Below are 21,969 nucleotides of genomic sequence, written 5' to 3'. Positions count from 1 at the left end.
GCCCAAGTGGGGAGAGGAAATTGGGGCACCCAGGAAGCTTCTTAGTGTTGCATCCCCACTTCCTCTGTTCAGGGAAGGGGTCTAGGGTATCGTGGCTCCACAGGGAAAGATGCTCAGACCCCAACCCACAGCATGCCCAGGGTCCCACGAAAGGGGGATGAGCAAAGTGGGGTGTCAAGGGAGAAAGGCTGCCCCAAAAGCCCCTCAGCTGTGTGTGTGTGTGTCCCCCAAAGCTCCTGGCTGAGCTAAGCCCAGCCGAGAGTTGCGGCCAGCCCCGCTTGCAGCCCACGTGCCCCAGCACAGGGCCGTGTTTACAAGAGCTCAGAAAGAAGAAAAAAAAAAAAAAGAAAGAAAGAAAAAAATCTCTCTGCAGCGAGTTCCTGGAAGAAAGATCCATCAAGGGCCATTAGGCACGAAACGCCTCCTCCCTGCAGAGCCAGGGGCTGGCTCCTGCCCTGGCCCCGCACAGCCAGGACACAGGGCTGGATCCCCACCAGTCAACAGGGATCAGGCCCCTCATCAGCCCTTCCCCAGGCAGCGACAGTCCCAGGCTGTGCATCAGCCTGGCTCTGCCCCGGGAAGGTCGCTGCTCCCTGGCTGCAGGAGGTGACAGGTAGAGGGGATCCCAAGTAGGTCCTGTCGTCATCATGTCCCCCCAACCACAGCCAGCTATGCTCCGCTGTGGTAGCTTCGCACCCAGTGTGCTGGCCCACAGTTTCAGGGTGTCCAGCCAAGAACTCCAGGTAGGGGAGAAAAAAAACACAAGTCAGTAAATAATTAAAGCCCTGTAGGCAAAGGTGGGGGGGTGGGGGGGCGCACACAATGCTGCTCTATGTGCCATCATCCTGTGCCTGGCGCTGCCCACGCGGTTTGCAGCTGATAAGGTGAAGGTCCAGACAGCTTGGCGGTGACCATGGCACTGGGGACAGGCACGGCTCGCTTCCCCCAGCCAGCACCCACAGCTTCTCACCATGCAGGAAAGTGGCACGAGGGCCCTCTGAGCCATGTCCCCCCCAGCCCAGCAGCTTTAGGAAGGAGGAGACCCCTCAGCCCATTTCCCCCAGACAGCTTAAGGCCACACTAAGGTGGAACTGGGAGCCAACATGTCCACGAGCTCCCACGTGGGATGCTAAACGCCAGCACCTCTACTCTTACCCCCCTTCTCCACAACCTGCCCCAGCTCCTGGCATCCCCCGGAGCATCCTCAGAGGAGGGGGGCTGCAGCCGTGCTGGGGAGGGGGCTGTAGGCTGCAGTGCAGAGCAGGGCTGGTTCACCATGCTGGCATCCCTGTGTCAGAGGCTTCCCACCCACCACCTGGGCAAAGGGGGTACCACCACTTTGCACCCCAAGTCAGCCAGCTCCCAGAGAGTCCTGGCACAGGACCCATGCTCACCAGGGGCGCAGACCTCCTTCCCACCCCATGGTGGGCCGTGTGGGCTGTCCAGCAGCGCCCCAGAGAGGCCAGTGGGACCCTTTGGGGTCTCCAATGCCTCTGTGTAGATGTCACATCCCCCCCACCCACTCACCCCGAGCACCCAGGGGAGTACATTGTCTCCACAGCCTCCTTCCCCACTGACCTGGCACAGCATTTCCACCACAGGTTTATTTCTAAAACAAGGAGGCTTACACAATGGCAGGGTCTGCAGGAGCAGGGGGGTTCCCAGGGGCGGCCTGATCACCGCCAGCTGCAGTGGGGGCCATGGCCACAGTGCAGGGCTCCCCCGGGTCTGCCTCAGGGCTCCCCACCTGGTTCGCGCTCCGGCAGCGCCGCACCGTGCAGTAGCAGCCAGCTACGCCCACAGCAGCGATAACGGAGCACATGGCCACCATGGCCAGCACGGCATCGGGGACAGGGACAGCCGGCTCTGCGGGGAGAAGCAGCGGGGTGAGGGGGATGGCAGGGTCACCCCAGCTCCCCCCCAGCATTGTGGGGGGGTTCATACTCACCCAAGTCCCTCTTCTCCCCCCGCACCACGGGGACTGAGGGGTGGCGAGAGGGTGTTGTGCTGGGCTCCAGTGCTGCAGGGAGCCCCGTGGGGGCTGAGGATGAGTTGTGTAGAGTCAAGAGCAGCCCCAGGGGACCGAGGTGGATGCTGGCTTCCCCCAGGAGCCCTGCAAGAAGTCCATCAGGCATTGCTGGGCACAAGCATCCCCCATAGGGCTCACAGATCCCACTGAGCGGGTCCTCTTACCTCCGCTGCTCGCCAGCCGGCGTCGCCGCCGGCCCCCACAGCCAGCCGGAGAGCCACAGCATGAGCAATCGGCCCCATCCAGGGAGTGCCAGGTGGCTGCCACGCGGTCATAGGAACAGGCTTTGCCAGAGGTGCTGCCAGCCCCTTCTGCCACAGCCTTCAGTTGACAGCGGAGGTAGATCTGCAGGGACAAGCATCCTCCTGCTGTACCACCTGAGCTGCCCCATGGCTCTCCACCGATCGCCCCCCGCCACCCCCTCCCTACACCCCCAGACCCCGCTGGCACAGACCTGGCTGTCGGAGGTGTTTGGGAAGCGGAAGGTGTCCAGCTGGAAGCGGAGGAAGCGGTCTCCACGCTGGGGTAGGAAGCGGGAGCGACCAAGCTGCCCATCCAGCAGGCACCTGCCAGGATGGCAGATGGGTTGAGATGGGCACTGCCACCCCCCAGGGGTCGAGACAGGCTCTGCCACCACCCACAGGGTCCCAGCGAGGAGGGAGAGCTACAATTTGGCAGCCACCACCCTGTGCCCAGCCCCAGCACTCACCCGTTGTCAGCAATGACCTCGTATTTCAGCTGCCCTGCCGCACTCGGGCTGGCCACACACTCGTCCACGAAGACCCTCAGGGGCAGGCGAGGGTCGGTGCTCACTGACGCCTCGATGTTGATCAGCTCTCCCAGGGAATAGGTGGGCTGGCGCAGGCGGGAGGACCAGGTACCTGGAAGGTACGTGGCTGTGGCTGCCCCAGTCATCACCGCAGGGCCCTGGGTGGGCAGGGGGGTCCCCACATATAGGGGAACGAGAGGGTCTGGGGCTCCCCCACTCACTGTCATACACATCCAGGGCGAAGCGCAAGTGTCTCCGGTGAGCGACGGTGGAGCTGAAGGGAACCCAGGTGGGCTGGATGGCTCTGGATGAAACACTGCCCGTCCTATACCACAGAGCACCCTCAAGCAGGGTCACAGGCTCCCAGAGGCAGGCAGGGCACCCCCACCTGCCACATCCCCCACGGGTGGGCACCCCCAACAGCCCCCCTGCCCAGGACGGGCTGGTGGACTGGGCACCGAGGGGTCCCGCCGTGGTTCACACCAAGGGAGCGTAGGAACACAGGGCTTAGCCAGAGCCCAGCTCCATGGGGCTCCCTGCTCACCTGGGGTAGTAACAGTCCACGGGGAGGGAGAAGGGTCTGGCACGAGCTATAGGCCCCCCAGCTGAGGGGCGGTAGTGGAGGATGTTGCTGTAGCGGATGGTGTCTGGGAAGAGCTGGGAAAATGAGCAGACATGGGGCTGAAGGCATCACCTGGCTCAGAGTGGGTGTCCCCTCTGTGTCCCCAGCACCCTAGGAGGGGTGCTGCCAGCCCAGGGGCCAGAAAGCTCCTGGGCACATGGTGAGAGCCAGGTTTCAGGTCATCGGTAACAGTCCCACTCAATTTAACCGGCACTCCCACCCTCACAAAGGGGTGGTTGTCCCCATGGGTGCTGTTGGGGGCCCTCCTCATGGGCACAATGCCAGGGGCACGGCAGGACACATGGGTCCAGTCCTGGAGCTCACCCTATACGTGGGTACAGTGACAGCAACAGCACAGACACCCTTGGGAGTGGGGTGGCGTGGACAACCCTCCATGCCTGTCCCACAGAGTTTTCTTCCCAGCCACAGAGGCTTTGGCAGTCATGGCCAAGGATACTCTGATGTTGTCCCTCCCCTCCAGGACACGGTATCCCCCTGCCCACCCTACACCCACCCCAAGAAGGAGGAGGAGGGCCACACTGCTGCAGCACCTCCACATATGGTCGCCCCCGGCTCCTTACCTCCAGGGTGGTCCCGCAGCCCATGAGTGGGTGCTCCAGCCAGTAATTGTCTCCATCAGCAGCAGTCACCCCACAGCCAGATCCCAGCATCAGCTCCCCACCAGCCACATGGCTCCCCAGGAGGCTGGCTGGCACCACCACAGAGAGCCACGCGTGGCCACATGTAACAGAGACTGTGGCAGGGTGAGGAGAAGGAGGGCTGAGCCAGGGGAGCAAGCCAGGCAAGCCCCCAGTACAGGTGTCCCCTCGAGTTCCCCCATTTTAGCATTTACAGCCTTGGGGAGGACAGGGAATGAGGTGGCCCCAGGGGCCATTGTGCACCAATGTGGCCACGAGGCTCCTGAAGGGTCCCCACAGGGACATGGGGGGGATGCAGGACCCACCCCAGGGCTTCCCTCACTCTGGATCTGGCCTCCCAGCCCCAAGCCTGGTGCTTGAGGCAGCCTAACCTACAGACCTGCCCTACCTGGAGTGGAGAGGAGACTGTGGTCTTCCTCCTCTGGCAGCCAGGCACCACCCATGCCCACCACCCTGCAGGGCAAAGGCACCCAGCAGCCCAGCCCAGGGGGCACTGCCTGCTCCCCCTCCCCAGGGAGGGCAGCCAGACCCAGCAGGACTCCCCCCCCAAAACAGCCCCTTACCCAGAGCATCCTGTGCCCAGGCTGCAGCCACAAGAAAGAGCACAAACCACCTTCCCCTAAGAGCCTTCATTGTGATGGAGGAGGAAGAAGAGGAGGAGCAGCCTCCACTGATGGCTTTTACACCTGGGCCAAGGTCAGCAGCCGCAGCTCTCCCAATGGGAGGCCGGGTGGTCCCTGCAGCCCCACACCCAGCCCCTCGCACCCAGCTGGGGCTCGTCTCTGCAGAGCTCTCCTCCTCTCAGGGGGCAAACCAAAGGCCCCAGTCCCTGTCCTTGCCCCAGCCCTGCTCCTTCCCCTGGTCCCCATCCCCACCTGGAGGGGCGATGGAGAAGGTGGAGGTCAATGTCTGGCATGTCCTGCCCTCCTCACCCCAAAAGGCTGGCCCCTGCACACAGAGTGACAACCGTGTCCTTGGGCCACCCTCCCACTGCAGAGCCTTTGGGGAAACTGAGGCACAGAAGGGCACTGACCTCTGTCCCTCGGGCTGTGCTGGGATGAGGGGCATCCCCAGGCACCCCGAGTCTGCCCTCCCCATCCCAGATGCCGCCGGGCTCTGGCGTGGGGCAGCAGGCAGGGGAAGGGTGATGGTGGGGGCACCCAGACAGGCAGGGCTGGTCCTGGCACCGGCCAGACCCTCTCCCTGGAGTGGAAGCCTGTGACACCCCTGTAGCCCACGGGCCCTGCAGGGGTAGGCAGCCCCCAGCACCCCGTGGCGAGCATCCTGGGGCAGAAGATGACCTGGCTGGTGGACCCGGAGCTGCCCCAAGCCCCCTTGTCCTGCTCACCCCACAACCATCCCCATCCAGAGTGCATCGGTGGAGGCAGAGCTGTTGCCTAACTGTGGCCGCTGCTTGGTCACCCACGCTGGTAAGGAAGGTCCCCACCAGTGCGCTCCATCCCAGGTGCAGAATCCAGCATTTGTTCATGTTAGATTTCCTGCCATCGATGATTGCCCAAAGCTCCCACCCAGCCAGACTCCTCTGCAGGGCTCTTGGCCCTCAAGAGAGTCACCAGCACCTCCCAGTTTAGCATCATCAGCAAATTTGCTAAGGGTGTGTTAAGGTGCAGTGACTGGTCTCCAGCCAGCTGTAGCCCCATTCCCTCTTTGAGGCCCATCCAGCCAGTTCTTCACCCTGCACACCATGAACCTGCTCATCACCCACCTGGACACCTTGTCCAGAAGGATGCCATGAGGGACAGGATCAAAAGATTTCGTAAAATCCAGAAAAACAACATCTACCACCTTCTCGTCATCCACAGACCTTATCATAGCTGGTTATGAAATTAGTTAGACGGGACTTTCCCTCCGTCAGCCCGTGCTGAGCGTGCCTGGTGAAGGCATTGTCCTTTAAATGCTTTTTGGTAGCACCCATGTTGACCCCCATCATTCTTCCGGGTACTGAGCTTTCCAGCCCCACACACTCACAGATGTTCAACTGGTACAACCGGTCCCTTGCGATTTCAGTGACCTCAAATGGAAAATCACTGCCTGCACAGTCATGACCCTCCAACTCTGACACCCTTGGGCACACAGATAAGCGGGCGGTGCTTGGCAGTACCAAGGTGGCTGCGGAAGGGCAGATGACTGGAGAAAGGCACCAGGAGCAGCTAAAAGCAGAGAGGACGCCCAGATTGACGAGTGCCCACAGGACTCTGCTGGCCTGAGAGGACCTGCTTGTCCTGAGGACGAGATGATGCCCGGTGTGGCTTTCAGCATCGGGGTCCTGCTGGCCCTGGCAGGTGCCATAGCCACGCAGGAATGTGGTGAGTGTCAGCCCTTCCACAGAGGCACCAGAGAGGAACCGGTAGCCCTGCGTGGAGGGGACATGGGGTCCCTGGTGACCTCCTGCTGCGAGTGCCAGCGGGTGGCCGGCCCCTCTCCTTCCAGTTGCCCCACACAAACTGGTCTCCAAGATGCTGCAGCGCCTGGAGGACTCTGTCATCATGGAGGAGCTGCCAAACCCCAGCGTCCTCCTGGCCATGAACCTGGCTGGGGCCACCGACAGTAGTGCCTGCAAGTGGCTGCTCCATGATATAAAGGAAGATGCGGTGAAGAGAGCCCCAAAAGGTAGGGAGGGGCGGCGGGTGCACCCCTGCTGTGGCACCCAAAGCCGGTGGACCCAGTACCACAGGCTTGGCGCCGCCAGCTCTCTCCACCCTGGCTGGGGACCAGGGTGCCAGGTCATGGCCCCCCACATGCCCCGGCTATTCTCTTGTCCCCCCAGACATGACCTCGGGACAGGTGGCCCTGTATGTGCTCGCCCTCTTCTCCTCCTGCGAGGACCCCCGGCACGTCAGGGCACTGGGGCAGACCGTCAACCTGATCGACATCCTGCAGCAGAAAACAGAGGAGGAGCTGGCCAGCCTGGGTATGCCAGGACGGGGGGGAGCACTTGGGGTGCCCGGGGAAGCATCTCCCTCCCCACATCCCGGCCCCCCATCAGCTCGCCGCACTTTGGTTTGCAGAGGAGAAGGGCGTCCCGAAGACCACCCTGTACAGCGTGAGCCTGGACACCCTGGGCCTGTGCCTGGCACGGACGGGCAGCTACCAAAAGGCATCCGTGGCCCTGGCCAAGCAGGTGCTGAGCCCCGAGAACCAGCTCTCCGTGGGTAAGGCATCCCTCCGGTTCCATCGTGTCCCCTCCGCTCGCAAAGCCCGCTTCCCGGCGGCCCTGCCCGGCAGGCTTGGCAGTGACAGCGGGATCTCGCAGACACCCGTGCCATGGCGGTGCTGGCGCTGGCGTGCACGTACAACCAGGCAGACCCTTCTGTGAAGAACCTGCTCTGGGAGGCAGTGTCGACGGTGACCAACGGCTTCCTCAACGAGCAGAAGAAGGGGAATGGCATGATTGGGAACATCTACAGTATGGGGCTGGCCCTGCAGGTATGGGGAGGGGAAGCTGTGGCACTGTGGCCACCCAGTCTCGCTCCTGGGGCTCCTCACGCCACCTCCCACCTCCTCTGCAGGCACTGAAGGCCACGAGCAAGTTTTACGCCCCACGGAACTGGGACTGCGCCCAGGCCTTCTCCGTGGTGTACAGCCATGACTACCGCCAGCCCATGGCCATCGCCCAGGTCCTGCCTGCCCTCGTGGGCAAATCCTACTTAGAAGCGGCTAGCCTGCAGTGCACCACCAGCCCCAGTAAGTTCCCGATCCTACAGCCAGAGCTGGGGAAAACTGGGGTTCACAGAGGTACAGCTTCTCCTTCCCAGAGCACCCCCAGACTCCATGGGGACATTGCTCCCAGACCCCTCCTGCCCTGCGCCCCGTGGCTCTGTGTGGGTGCCCACCCTGCCCCTCTCCCCCCAGCAGCCCTCATCACAGTGCATTACTCCATCATCAACAAGCTGCAGGGCGAGCACTTCAAGTTCACCACCACAGTGCACGTCCTGAAAGGCTCCACACTGCTCAGGGTGCTGCAGGTGGCAGCGGCAGAGAAACCCAACGAGTTTAGGTGAGAGTCAGAGGGGCTGCGGGGGGGGGAAGCAGTGGCATCTCCCCACCGAGCCCTGAGCCCACCCACCTCCCTGGCAGCTTCCAGACAGAGCCGACATCCTGGGGCCCCATGGTGGTCTCCATCCACGGGCTGGCCGCCAACCCGAATGACAGAACCTACTGGCAATTCCTCAGCGGTGGGAACGCCCTCCAGCAAGGTGGGCATCCCAGGGCTGGGGGCGCAGGGGGCCGTGCTGGGGGCTGTGGTGCCCTGGTCTCACACCCATCCCTCTGCCACAGGGGTCGGCACCTACAAGCCGCAGAATGGGGAGCACATCAAGGCTGTCTTCAGCACCTACTGAAGCCACCAAGGGGTGCCTGGCCCCACCAGGCCCACCATGAAGGCAATAAAGAGCCATTTGCAGCACAGACCCAGTGTGTGTGTGTGTCTGAGGCGAGCAGCGAGGACCTGGACCCTTGGTGGGGACAACGCCTTGGGGAGAGGGTTGGGGCATGCCCTGAGAGGGGCATGGGAGCCTTGAGGGGACACTGAGGCGGGGAGGGGTCCTGCCTGGTGGGGACCCATGCCTGGCATGGGGTGGGGGACTGGGGCTGACGTCATGGAAGGGACACAGCACCATAGGGAGATTTTGCCAGGCTGATCCCTCCCAGAACTAACAGAGCAAGTTGCAGGCAGGCTGGAGCTTGCTGCCCCAGCTGGATCCCTATAAATTGATGCGGCCTGATGAGATTCATCCAAGGGTACTTAAAGAGCTGGCTGATGTCATAGCAAGAACTCTCTCAAGGATTTTTCAGTGCCCTTGGGAATCTGAAGAGGTCCCAGTTGACTGGAAGCTGGCAAATGTTGTCCCAATCTTCAAGACGGGCAACAGGGATGACCCCGTAACTATAGGTCTGTCAGTCTCACCTCTGTGCCTGGCAAAATTATGGAGAAGATTATTCTGGGAGTTACTGAAAAACACCTGAAAGCCAATGCAGTTACTGGTCGCAGCCAGCACAGGTTCACAAGGGGAAAGGCCTCCTTAACAAACTTTATTTCCCTCTATGACAAGGTCACCCACCCAGTTGATCAAGGGAAACCAGTCAATGTAATCTCTTTGGATTGCAGTAAACTTTTTGATACTGTCTCTCACAGTCTCCTCCTGGACACACGTAATGCAGTAGGTGAGCAATGGGCTGATGTGTTGGGCTCAAAGGGTCACAGTAAATGGGGGTACATCATGATGACGGCCAGTCACTAGTGGGGTTCCACAGGGATCCATCTTGGGGCTGGTACTCTTTAACCTCTTCATAAATGACTTGGATGCAGGACTGGAAGGCATACTAATTAAGTTTGCTGATAACACAAAATTGAGAGGAGCTGTTGACATTCCCAAGGGCAGAGAGGCCCTTCAGGGGGACCTGGACAGGCTGGAGAGCTGGGCAGTCACCAACCCTGTGAAGCTGAACATGGGCAAGTGCCAGATTTTGCCCCTGGGGCACAGCAGCCCTGGCTGCACAGACAGACCGGGGAACGAGGGGCTGGGGAGCAGCTCTGCAGGGACCCGGGGGCTCTGGTCTGTGGCAGGCTGAACAAGAGCCCCCAGCGTGCCCTGGCAGCCCCGAGGGCCAGCCGTGCCCCGGGGGGCACCGAGCCCTGCATCGCAGCCGGGCGAGGGGGGGGATTGTCCCGCTCTGCCCCGCGCTGGGGCGGCCTCACCCCGAGTGCTGTGGGCAGCGTTGGGCGCCGCAGGACATTGAGGGTATAAAGCTACTGGAGAGTGTCCCGAGGAGGCCACGGAGCTGGGGAAGGGTTTAGAGGGGAAACGTACAAGGGGCGGCTGGAGTCCCTGGGTTTGTTCAGCTGGAGCAGAGGAGGCCAAGGGCAGCCTCATGGCGCTCTGCAGCTCCCTCCCGAGGGGAGGAGGAGGGGCAGGGCTGGTCTCTGCTCTCTGGTGACCAACGCCAGGCCCCGAGGGAATGGCAGGGAGATGTGCCAGGGGAGGGTTAGGCTGGGCATTAGGAGAAGGTCCTTCCCCCCGAGGGTGGTGGAGCCCTGGCACAGGCTCCCCAGGGAGGCATCACGGCACCAGCCTGGCGATGTTCCAGAAGCACCTGGCCAAGGCCCTCGGAGCCACGGTGTGAATTTGGGGTGTCCTGTGCAGGGACAGGAGCTGGGCTCGATGGTCCTTGTGGTCCCTCCCAGCTCAGGGCATTCCATGATTCTACAATAACGTTCCGCTCCGCGTTTCCCGGGTGCCCCGGAGGGACGGACCGTTTCACCGGAAGTGTCCTCCGCCGGGCGGCTCCGGGGAACGGACCCCATGGCGGCGCCCAGAGGCACTTCCGGCCGGGCGGCGGCGCGGCTCGGCGATGTGGCTATGGCGGCTCCCGCGATCGCTCACGGCTGGAGGAGGTCGGGGGAGTCCGGGCCGCGCTCCGCTGGCTTCTGGGCGTCTTGGGGGAGTCCGGGGGGGAGCGTGTCTGGGCGCCTGGGGCCCGGAGGGGGGACGAACCGGAGGGGACGGGGGGAAGGCTCTGGCGTCGGGACGCCCGAGTCCCCTCCCGCGTTAACCGGGAATCGTCAGGGTCCGGGACTCCCGGGTCAGCTGTGGTGCCTGTGGCGGGATATTGGGATCCCGCGGGGTCCTTCCCGACGTTACCAGAGCCGCCCCCAGGAAGCGGGGCAGCCCCCCGGGCCCCACCTCCCGGTGTAGCGGACCCCGCTCTGAGCCCCCCCGCTCTGTCCCCCAGGTCCCGGCGGCGTCACCGTCCCCCGGGCGGGCCTCAAGAAGTACATTCTGCCTCCGGATTACAGCGGTAAGGGGGACACGTGCGGGGACACCCCCCCACATACACACGGGGATGGCAGGGCACCCCACTGCACCGGGGCGTCCTCGGGCCGGTGACCTTCACACGCCTGTCCCTGCCAGGTATCACCTTCCCGGAGAGGACAAAGCTGAAGTTCATGGATAAGGTGCCAGCTGTGCCCAAGGTCAGGCGGGAGCCCCGGCAGCTGCGTGACATCCGTGGCCCGGCCCGGGAAGCCACCGACTTCACCCAGGGGCAGTACGGGATCCTGGTGAGCAGGACAGGGCCGAGGGGGCAGCCCAGATGGGCCAGGGGCTGCGTTTGGGCAGCCTGGGGAGAGTGAGGGCGCTGGGTACCCCCAGGCTGGAGACCCCCATCTGGTGCTGAGCCCTCCCATGGGTGGTGAAAACTCCAAACAAACCAGCGACTAGAGAGGGCTGGTCCCAAACTGGCTCCGAAAAGCTGGATTGACTGAGCTACCTCCACCAGGAAGGGTCTCAGCTTCCCCAGTAAGGGAATAGGGATATTTAGAAGGCCACCAGCCCCCGGGCTTGTGTCAGCGCTGGTGTGGCCAGCAGGAGCCGGGCAGGGATGGGGCCCCTGTGCTCAGCACTGGGGAGGCCCCACCTCGAATGCTGGGCTCAGGTTTGGGCCCCTCGGGACAAGGAGGGCCTTGAGGGGCTGGAGCGTGTCCAGAGAAGGGCAGCGGGGCTGGGGCAGGGTCTGGAGCACAAGTGTGCTGGGGGGCGGCTGAGGGGGCTGGGGGGGTTTAGCCTGGAGAAGGGGGGGCTGAGGGGAGCCCTTCTCGCTCTCTGCAGCTGCCTGAGAGGGGCTGGAGTGAGGGGGGGGTCGGTCTCTGCTCCCAAGTCACCAGTGACAGGACGAGAGGAAATGACTCAAGCTGCGTCAGGGGAGGTTTAGGTTGGGTATGAGGGAAAATGTCTTTATTGCAAGAGCGGTCAGGCCCTGGCACAGGCTGCCCAGAGAGGTGGGGGAGTCACCGTCCCTGGGGGTATTCAAAAATCAAGATAGTGTAGACGCAGCACTTGGGGACATGGTTTAAGAGTCCTGGGGGTGTTGGGTTGTCGGTTGGACTTAATGATCGGAGAGGTCTTTTCCAACCTTAATGATTCCATGATTTTAACATAATACCGAGCTTAAATTGGAAAGGTAGCTTTGAGATGTTCTCAAAGCCTGCTCCCACCCAAAAATGTGCATGAAGGGTGGAGGGGACGGCTGCTAGCGCAGGGCAGGACGGGGGGAACTCTGTCCCCGTCACCCCACCAGCGCTCGGTCCCTGATGTGCCCCGTCCTTCCCCCACAGGCCTTGGGGGGCGGGTACCTCCACTGGGGCCACTTCGAGATGATCCGCCTGACCATCGGCCGCAGCATGGACCCCAAGACCATGTTTGCCATCTGGCGTGTGCCAGCCCCCTACAAGCCAGTGACACGGAAGAGCCTGGGACATCGCATGGGGGGCGGGAAGGGCCCCATCGACCACTATGTGACGGCGGTGAAGAGCGGGCGGCTGGTGGTGGAGGTAGGCGGGCACTGCGAGTTTGAGGAGGTGAAGCCCTTCCTCATGCAGGTGGCCAGGAAACTGCCCTTCCCCGCCATCCCCATCAGCCGCGACGGCCTCGAGCAGATGCGGCAGGAGGAGGAGGAGAAGAGACTCAACAACCAAAACCCCTGGACCTTTGAGCGCATCGTCACCGCCAACATGCTGGGGATGCGCAGGTACCTCAGCCCCTACGACCTGCGGCTGAAGGGACGCTTCTGGGGCAAATTCTTCTTGAAACACAGGGTGTAACAAGCAGTTGGGGAAGGGGCCGCCTTAATTAAACCTTTCCACAAGAACCTGCATCAGTCCCTGTGGTTTTTGGAGGTGCAAACACAGAGCCAGGAGCATCCTGGAGGCGATGCATACATCAGAGCTTGCCTACACTTCTGAGACACGCCCTCTGCAACACAGCACCCCGGAGCAGAGCGTGGGTGATCTCTTTATTCAGGAGGAGGGCTCCGGCACAGGTGACTGCACATCCGAAGAGCCGGCGAGGCAGAGAAGTCACCTCAGACGAGCTCTGAGCGAGGGGAGAGGCTCCTCCTTCCACCCTGAGCAAGGCAGAGCCCTCTACATCGCCTGCATGCTGCCCCGGGGAGGAACACAGCTCCTCCGGCCGCTCTGTGCCACTGAGGAGGGGGCTGCTTTTCACAGGGGCCGCTGACTGTCGGCCAAATGGAGGATGGGGAGTGAGGGGAGACCTTCGGGCATTCGCCCAGCAGTGGGAGGGAAAGGGGGAGCAGGGCAGGTGGTCTCCACTCCTCTGGGGACACGCAGGCTGCAGCAGAGGGATGTCCTCGGGGCTCCGGGGACGAGGGCTTGGCAGGCAGGTCCTGGGGCCAGCGGTCGGGGTCTCTCCGATGGCCGGAGCCGCAGGCGGATGCAGGCAGGATCATCCGGGCGGTGGGGCAGGAGAGGGAAAGGCCACCTGCAGCCGGGAGGGAGATGAAGCACTGCTGAGGAAGGGGATGCAGCTCCCACCATGCTGCAGCTGGCCCCATCCCTCCCCACTGTGGCTGCCTGCGGACACCTGGTCTCTGCCAGCACCCTCCAGACATGCTGGTAGGGGAAAGGCAGGTGAATCCCAGCTGGCTTAACCCCACCAAGGCCCAAACCCCCTCCCCGGGCTTCGGGCGGTACTGGGGACCCCGACTGCCACCCTCCCGCCATGCGCCCGGTCACCTGGAGGGCAGCGGGTGGGGGTCTCAGGCGAAGATGCTCCCAATGCTGGCAGCCAAGATGATGGCAAGGATGATGCAGCATAGCATGATCATGATCTTCTTCTGCGTGGGGAGAGAGGGGCTGTGAGGCAGGGCCACGGGTGGAGGGGGGACAAGGGATGGGGACAGGGGCTGGGGAGGCAGTGGGGCAGGTGTGAGCTGGTCCTGTGTAGCACCGGGATGTGGTTGTACCGGTGTCCCCTGAGGACAGGCGACCAAGTGCCAGCGCATGGGGGGGACGTGTCCCCATCGCTGTGACTTACCCAAAACCGTGACGAAAGATGATCTGGCCCGGCCTGGCAGAGCCTGTGGGGCTTGGGGGTATCCCCCCGCTCCCCTGTCACATCTCCACCCCAAGGGGCTGCATCACTACAGCAGCCGAAAATGGGGGCCATTCCCAGACCCTGGGTCCTCGGCCAAAGGCGCCAGCCTGGCCGTGATGCCATGGCTGCCGCAAGCTGAGCCGGAGCCATGCTCAGCCCAGGGGCAGCCCCCCCTGCTTTGTGTGTTTGGGGTGCCAGCACCCTGCTTGTCCCCACAGCACCCCGGCATCACGCTGTGCACGGAGAGGAGAGGCGCAGGGAGGGCATCAGCAGGGATCTTTATTGTAATAGGAATTAAATAACCACAACCACCGCGTCCTCCCGCCCCAGCTCCCCGTGGTGCCAGGGCAGTCAGCGTCAGGGGACATGCCAGCTGCGGACCTCAAGGCCAAGAGGGGACAGGGTCCCCGGTGGCTCCGTCTGCTGTGGCGTGGGGGACAGCAAAGCATGGCCAGACCCGCCGGCAGCTGCTGGTGCCACCAAACCCCCTGTCCTGACCATATCCCCATCCCTTGTCCTCCCAGGACATCCGTGTGGGTGAGGGTCCGGCCCTCACCTGCCCCGAGCAAGGCACCTCCTCTCCTCTTGCTGCCACATCCCCACGGTGTCACGGTGCCAGCATGGCCACCCGCCCCCTCGCTCCCCCCAGCAAGAGAGGGGGGATCAGGAGAAGTTGATTTATCAGCAAAGGGAAAATAAATAGTTGAGTACTGCCCCCTTTCCCCAGGGGACACGACGACAAGAGGGGCAGACCCCAGGGAGCGGCAGGACAGCAGGGGCTGCAGGGGATGGTCCAGCAGGGGAAAGGGTTCCGGTGATGGGACCCCTCCATGGAGGAAGGCTCGAGGGGTCTGAGGGCAGTGGGTCCAGAAGTGGGGAGAGGAGGGGGCTGAGCCACGGTGCCAGGGAGGGTCCCACAGGGAGACGTCACTGCTGGGACAGTCGGAAGCATCTGGAGGAGGGAAAGGGGGAGATGTCAGCCCCTGGCCAGTGGGGAGGGGGGTGAGGGGCTGCAGCAGGGCCCTGTGGGTCCAGAGGGAGTAGGGATAGCAGAGCCCAACACAGGGAACACAGAGTCAAGCACCGAGCCGAAATCCAGACCCCAGAGCAGACCACCGAGCAACACAGAGCCCCGCAGAGCACCGCAGAGCCCTGAGCACCACTGAGCCCAAGCACCACGGAGCCCTGCACACCACAGACCCGAGGCCACCGGCCACCCAGCACCCCCAGCCCCAAAAGCAGCAGCAGAAACTGACACACCAGAGAGCCAGACCCCGGCACGGGGACGCAGAGCCCCAGGGGTGGGCAGAGCAGCCCAGGCAGGGCATGACGGCAGAGCCAGCCCAGCTGTGCCTGCCTGCCATCCCTGAGCCCTCCGGGGTCCCGTGGCCCCGCAGTGGGGCTCCCCTTGACCGCCAACACTTACAGACCACAACCCCTGCCTTGGGGTCTATTTCTTGTTTAGCCCCACGGAAAGTCCAATGATGAGGGCAACTATCCCCAGCAAGAGTGCCACTACCACCGCCAAAATCAGCATCTTCTGGAGGGGGCAAAAGGGGAGATGGAGGCCAGTTACGCCTGCCCAGTGTGGGGGGGCTGGAGAGCAGAGGTGGGCACAGAGGAGCCCAGAAAAGCCAGAGATGCTGCAGACCCGGGGACAGGGCAGGAGGGGCTGAGCCCTCACCGGCTCATCACACCTGGGGGTAGGCGGGGGCTCAGAGCTGGGACTGGCAGGGGGACAGGGACAGAGCTGCCAACCCCGCGGAGGTCACAAGGGAGGAGCAGGGACCAGCTGGGGTGGCTGGGGGTCACTGGGGACAGGTGGGAGCCATTGGGGTCATCTGGGGGACCACTGGGGGTAGCTGGGGACACAGGGGGTGGCTGGAGGACACAAGGTGGCTAGGGTCACAAGGAGGTCTCAGGGCTGCTGGAGGATATGGAGAGATACTGGGGGCACTGGGAGGAGGTGAAGGTACGCTGAGGGACAGAGGGGAACACAGGGGGTGCCTTTGGGATGCTGGGGGCTATGGAGGGGACACTGGGGGACACCGGGGCGGTCGGTCCGTCTCACCCTCCTGGCCTCACTTTGGTACTTCACAGCCTTTTTGGTGTCAGCCACGGCCCGCTCCACGAAGCCGACGGACTGGTCCATGTTGCTCTCTATGCGGTCGATCATGGTTCCCTACGGGGCGCGGGGGCGGCGGGGCGGAGGCAGAGAGAGACAGAGAGAGCAGGAGGGGGACACTGAGAGCACCCAGGGGTGCTGGAACCCACCCACCTTGCGCGCCTGACCCTGGTACTGGAGCGCCTTCTTGGTCTGCTGGTTTGCCTGCTCCACGTGCTCGGCTGTGTGCATCACGTACTGCTCCACGTTATCCAGCAGCCCACCCTGCGGGGACGGGAGAGGGGACACGCTCAGCCAGGACCCGGTGGCACAGCCCCACGGCGTGCAGCACAGTCCCATGGCACCTGGCACAGCCCCATGGCGCAGGTACTCACCCTTCCCCGGTGCACACAGCAGCTCCTCGCATTGCATGGGGGGTGACAGAGAGGAGCTGAGAGAGGGGCCGGGACCACCATGGTGTGGGGCGCACCCCTGCCCACCCCTGATTTTACCCTTCCAAGTACCCATGGGTTTGGGTGCTGGGTGGTCCCACAGGGACCTGTGCACCGGTCCCCACCCAACCCCACATGGCTCCATAGAATGGTTTGGGTTTGAAGGGACCTTTAGAGGCCATCCTGTCCCACCCCCCGCAGTGAGCAGGGGCATCCTCAACTACACCAGGTTGCTCAGAGCCCCGTCCAGCCTGGCCTTGAGTGTTTCCAGGGATGGGGCATCGACCACCTCTCTGGGCAACCTGTTCCAGTGCTTCACCACCCTCACTATAAGAAATTTTTCCTTATCTCCAGCCTAAATCTCCCCTCCTTTAATTTAAAACCATCACCCCTTGTCCTATCGCAACAGGCCTTGCTGAAGAGACTGTCCCCATCCTTCCTACAGCCCCCTTTAAGCACTGGGAGGCCGCAATAAGGCCTCCCCACAGCCTTCCCTTCCCCAGGCTGAACAACCCCAGCTCTCCCAGCCCGGCCTCGCAGCAGAGGGGCTCCAGCCCTCGGAGCGTTCTCATGGCCTCCTCTGGCCCCGCTCCAAGAGCCCCGTGTCCTTGTGCTGAGGGCCCCAGAGCTGGACGTGGCGCTGCAGGGGGGTCCCACCTTGCCTGGAACCCCCTGCGCGGGTCCCTGCGCTGCCCTGTGTGGCTCCGTGCAGATGCCGACGTGTCTCCCTGTGTCCCCACAGAGCCCTGTACAGCCCCTGTGTGCCGGTCCCTGCGTGGCTTCGTGCACGGGTCTCAGCTCATCCTCACGCACAGTCCCTGCTCGTCCCCACGCAGAGATCGCTGCTCACCCCCGCGCTGCCCGTACCTGGTTCTCCACCAACATGGCGATGTCGACAAACATGTCGTGGAGCTCCTTGATGCTGCTCTCCAGCCGCACGATGTCCTTGTGACGCCCCTCGATCTCGCTCAGCGCCTGCTTCGAGATCTGCGAGTCCATGATCTGCAATGGATTGGGAAGGGTGCAGGGGCCGTCAGAGGGGTGCTTCCTGACCCTGGGGTCCCCCCCGGCCCCCCAGCGTGGCAGGCGCTCACCCCTGAGGTGAAGATGGAGGGGTTCCCGCTCTCCAGCATCTCCTCCAGCTCCTCGTCCGTCGTGTTCTTGCCGGCTGCAGGCACATGGAGTCAGTGGTGGGAACGGGCCCCGCCCACTCCACCAAACGGGGCGTGGCCATTAGGGTCTGGCTCCACCCACTTTGCTAAATGGGAGGGGGCTGCAGGGCCTGGCTCCACCCACTTTGCCAAATGGGCGGGGTCTTTGGGGCCTGGCTCCACCCACTTCGCCAAATAGGCGGGGTCTTTGGGGTCTGGCCCCACCCGTTTTGCCAAACAGGTGTGGTCGGCAGGAGGGGGCCCCACCCACTTCTCCAGAGGGGCGGGGCCCGAGGGGGTGGGGGTCACGCACTGATCTCGAGCTGGCGCTGGATCCGGCCCTTGCTGCGCTCCCGGAAGTCGACTTGTGCCTCATTGTACTTGGTCATGACGTCAACGAACTTGCGGGACAGGACCGAGTGCTGGGGACGGGGACAGGGACATGGGGCTGGGGACACCCCGGGCATGGCACCTCCCCAGCCCCCAGGGGACGGGACTGAGTGCTGGGGACGGGGACAGGGACATGGGGCTGGGGACACCCCGGGCATGGCACCTCCCCAGCCCCCAGGGGACGGGACCGAGTGCTGGGGACGGGGACAGGGACATGGGGCTGGGGACACCCCGGGCATGGCACCTCCCCAGCCCCCAGGGGACGGGACTGAGTGCTGGGGACGGGGACAGGGACATGGGGCTGGGGACACCCCGGGCATGGCACCTCCCCAGCCCCCAGGGGACGGGACCGAGTGCTGGGGACAGGGATGGGGGGACATGGGGCTGGGGACACCCCGGGCATGGCGTGTCACAGCCCCATGGGCCGTTTTCCCAGGGGACAGGGCCAAGGACAGGTGTGTGGGAGTGGGCACACAGCACATCGCAGCCCCAGGGCCAGCTGCTGGGGACGGGAACACCGCAGGCAACGCACATGCCAGCCCCAGGAGACAGGAGCAAGGACAGGGGTGTGACACTGGAGACACCCTGGGCACAGCACAGCCCCAGCACAGGGGACAAGATGGGTGCGAGGGATGGGGACAGGGAGTCAGACCAGTGACACTCCAGGCATGGCATGTCTCCATCCCCAGGAGACGGGGCAGGACAAGGAGCTGGGGCTGGGGACAGGGGCCTGGGGACCCAGGATGTGGCATGTCCGAGCCCATGGGGGACAAGACAGAGTGTTGGGAATGGGACAGAGGGACACAAAGCCTGGGACCACCCAGACATGATGTGCCTGGGACAGGGTGCTGCTGGGGACAGGGGACAAAGATGAGAGATGTGGGGACACCCAGGACATGCCGTATCTCCAGCCCGTGGGGGACAGGGTGGGACAGGGCACCCAGGACCTGGGGGTGCGGGGTGGGGACAGGCCCGGCAGCAGGTGCCAGGGACCAGAGCTCACCTGGGACTTGCGTATCCGGAGGTCGGCGGAGGACCGTGCCTCATCCTGCTCAATGTTCCTCTCCATGCCTGCCAAGAGCCGGACCCCAGCCCATCAGGGACCCTCCCCACCCGCCAGCCCCGATGGCCTGGGGGTCTCCAGCACACCCTGCCCTTCCCTTGGGGACACAGGGACCCGTGGGGCTGGGTGACACAGCAGTGGGGACGCGACCACTCACTCTTCAGCTTGTTGCGGACACTGTTGGCCATTTTCTTGATCTCTGCCGTTAGCTGCTCCAGGTCATCTTTGGTCTCTGAGGGGTTACAGCACGTCACCTGGGGAAGCCACCACGGGGACGTCTGCAGGAAGGGGCCCTGTGACCCAGGGAGGGGGGGGGACACAGCTGCCACACTTACTCTGCTCGGGGATGGGGGCCGAGAGGATGATGCTGTAGAGCTTCTTGGCCTCCTCCACATTCTCCGAGATCTTGTCAATGTTTTGCCTGGTCTCCTCGATCTAGACAAGCCGGGGAGGATGAGGGAGGGTTGGGAGGCAGCCCCGCGCCCGCCGGCCCCATGCCAGCACCCCCCTCACCTCCGAGAAGAACTCGTCCATGAACGCCGTGTTGTCCACGGCAATTTCCAGCTCCTCGGTGTCATCGTCCGCGTCCTGCTTCTGAGGGATACGGCGGGCAGCGCTCAGGGGTGGCACCCCGCCGCCTGCACCCCGGGGAGCCCGGGGACACCCCCCCGGTGACAGCCACCACGCCTGGCCAGGGAGGCCAGCCCAGCTCTGCAGAGTTGGGGCGGGGGGATGCGGCGGGAGCAGCCGTGGTGGCACAGGGGTGGCATCTGCAGCGGCGGGGACACACACACACACGAGCTTGGCTCACATCTGGCCGGGGAATTAAGGGATTGCTGGGCTTGGCCAGAGGGAAGGGCCGGGGACCAAACAGGGCTGGGGACTGGGACAGAAACGGGACAGGGTTTTATGGCCCCGACCTTTGTCCTGTGGCAGGTCTGAGCAGTGCCAGGGCTCGGCAGGGGGCCCAAAGGTGGCTGTTGCCCATCACCCTGACGTCGCCCCTGGTCCCCACCCACGGGCTCCCTGTTCCGTGCCTTCCTGGGATGCCAACCCTGGCCCCTCCGCCTCCCCTTGCCCCTCCATCAGCTCTCCCAACATCCCGGGGGGTGCCTGGTGCCTCATCACGGTGTCCCCAGAAAGGGGGACAGACCTCAGCTGGGGACCCCCACCCCTCCACCCCGCCGCGCCTCCTCCTGCCAGAGTAAAAATAAAATTAATCCCTTCTCTCCCTCCCAAGGGTTTTATCTGATGGCTTCGTAATCCCCACTAAATCCCTGCCAAGCCTCCCTGCCATGGCTGCTGGCCCCACGCTGGGGCCCGGGTGCAGGGTGGGGGGCTGCTGGGACCCCCACTGCCCCGTGGGCAGCTGATAATGGGGCGGGGAGGCCCCCCGGGGAGCTGGGGGACAGTGGGGCCCCACGGCTGGGCGGACACAGGAGGAGGAAGCGGCGATGGTGGTGGGGAACTTGCTGAGGCGTGGGATGGGGTGCTGGTCCCCGTGGGCACCCCACTTCCGCTCCCAGCCCCCCAACGGACAGGCACCACTGCCCTACACAGCCTGAGTGGGGGCTGGCATCTCCCCATTGCACCCCACAGCTTGGGGGGGCATAGCCCTCACCCTGGGGGTTTATCTCTCCCCAAAATACCCTCCCCACCCCCAAACAACACAGAGGGCTGACTCCCCTGGTCCCTGACACCCCCATCGCTGTGGGGTGGGGTCTCAGGGCCCCCCATCACAGTGGTGTCCCCATCCATCATGGGGTGGGTTCTCAGGGCCCCCCATCCCTGTGATGACCCCATCCATCATGGGGTGGGGTCTCAGGGCCCCCCATCCCCATGGTGTCCCCATCCATCGTGGGGTGAGGTCTCAGGGCCCCCCATCTCCATGACAGCCCAATGCATCACAGGGTGGGGTCTTGATGACATCCATCCCCATGATGTCCTTATCCACCACAGACCTGGCTTTCAGGACTCCCCCGTCCCCGTGACACCCCCATCCACCATGGGGTGGGGTCTCAGGGACCCCCATCCGTGTGACACCCAGGTCCCAGCAAGCCCTGGGGACCCCCATCCCACGAGATGCCCCCCCATCCCCGGGTAGGGGGTTGTCTCTCACCGCCTTGAGCTGCTCCAGCCGGTCCTTCATGGTGCCCCCAAGGGCTGGTGGGGCGCAGGGGGGTCCCCGTCCTCGCCCACCACAGGGATGGGGGATGCCACCCTCGGTCCTCCCCGGCCAGCTGGGCCTCCTACATCCAGACGAGGTGGCGGGTGGCCCTGTCCCTGTCCCCAAGCCTGGGTCTGTCCCTGTGCTAATCCCCAGTGACAGGCACAAGGAAGGCAGGAAGGCGCCGAGGGGAGGGACGAGGTGGAGCCACCCTTCACCTGGGACACGCGGGGACACCGGCACCGTTAAAGGCGACGGTTGTGGGTGTCCCTGGCCACCCCGGAGGTGGTGGTGAGGCAGGGGCGGATGTGGGGTGGCCCCAGCTCAGAGGCGATGAGGAAGCTGGTCCCCACGGGGGGTGGGTCACGCGCCAACGACGACGTGTCCTCCTGGGCCACGGGTGGCTGCAGTGGGGGGATGGCTGGGGAGAGGGGACATGGCTGGGGGATGACTATGGATAAGGGTCACAGCTGGGGGGGACAAAGCTGGGGATAGGCGACATGACTGGGGACACAGCTATGGATAGGGGTCACAGCTGGGGGGACAGCTGGGGACAGGGGGCATGGCTGCAGGACACAGCTTGTGGGGGACATGGGTACGGATAGGGGCATGGCTGGGGACAGGGGACATGGCTATGGATAGGGGTCAC

The 21,969-nt window shown here is 63.9% G+C and overlaps 3 protein-coding genes across 8 annotated transcripts; 2 read left to right on the top strand and 1 right to left on the bottom strand.

Moving 5' to 3' along the window:
- The first annotated feature begins 6,134 nt into the window (after positions 1-6,134).
- Positions 6,135-8,501, top strand: CBLIF (cobalamin binding intrinsic factor). 3 transcript variants are annotated; one of them, XM_064453346.1, is made up of 9 exons: positions 6,135-6,406; positions 6,531-6,710; positions 6,868-7,011; positions 7,109-7,252; positions 7,354-7,526; positions 7,610-7,784; positions 7,953-8,097; positions 8,178-8,296; positions 8,379-8,501. In XM_064453346.1, the coding sequence occupies exons 1-9, from the start codon at positions 6,334-6,336 to the stop codon at positions 8,438-8,440; spliced, it is 1,215 nt and encodes a 404-aa protein (XP_064309416.1). In that variant the 5' UTR covers positions 6,135-6,333; the 3' UTR covers positions 8,441-8,501. The 3 variants fall into 3 exon arrangements, with proteins under 3 accessions (XP_064309416.1, XP_064309415.1, XP_064309414.1); XM_064453345.1 differs by having other exon boundaries at positions 7,610-7,835; positions 7,956-8,097; XM_064453344.1 differs by having other exon boundaries at positions 7,610-7,835.
- Positions 8,502-10,383: 1,882 nt separating this feature from the next.
- MRPL16 (mitochondrial ribosomal protein L16) lies at positions 10,384-12,746 on the top strand. Its single transcript, XM_064452970.1, has 4 exons — positions 10,384-10,494; positions 10,833-10,898; positions 11,012-11,160; positions 12,214-12,746. The coding sequence occupies exons 1-4, from the start codon at positions 10,452-10,454 to the stop codon at positions 12,697-12,699; spliced, it is 744 nt and encodes a 247-aa protein (XP_064309040.1). The 5' UTR covers positions 10,384-10,451; the 3' UTR covers positions 12,700-12,746.
- Positions 12,747-12,885: 139 nt separating this feature from the next.
- STX3 (syntaxin 3) lies at positions 12,886-21,627 on the bottom strand. Of its 4 annotated transcripts, none has more exons than XM_064452968.1 (11): positions 21,273-21,627; positions 19,667-19,747; positions 19,489-19,588; positions 19,311-19,385; positions 19,094-19,161; positions 18,014-18,122; positions 17,644-17,717; positions 17,417-17,551; positions 16,272-16,382; positions 13,633-13,733; positions 12,886-13,378 (listed from the first exon to the last, which is right to left on the bottom strand). In XM_064452968.1, the coding sequence occupies exons 1-10, from the start codon at positions 21,300-21,302 to the stop codon at positions 13,656-13,658; spliced, it is 861 nt and encodes a 286-aa protein (XP_064309038.1). In that variant the 5' UTR covers positions 21,303-21,627; the 3' UTR covers positions 12,886-13,378; positions 13,633-13,655. The 4 variants fall into 4 exon arrangements, 3 of the variants coding, with proteins under 3 accessions (XP_064309038.1, XP_064309036.1, XP_064309037.1); XM_064452967.1 differs by lacking the exons at positions 12,886-13,378; positions 13,633-13,733 and adding exons at positions 14,855-14,945; positions 15,420-15,533; XM_064452966.1 differs by lacking the exons at positions 12,886-13,378; positions 13,633-13,733 and adding an exon at positions 14,256-14,945.
- Positions 21,628-21,969: the final 342 nt, after the last annotated feature.

Source organism: Phalacrocorax carbo, chromosome 5 (genome assembly GCF_963921805.1).
Source record: "Phalacrocorax carbo chromosome 5, bPhaCar2.1, whole genome shotgun sequence".
NCBI lineage: Eukaryota > Metazoa > Chordata > Aves > Suliformes > Phalacrocoracidae > Phalacrocorax > Phalacrocorax carbo.
The sequence above is the reverse complement of the archived record's forward strand: the minus strand, read 5'-3'. Positions and strand labels throughout refer to the sequence as shown.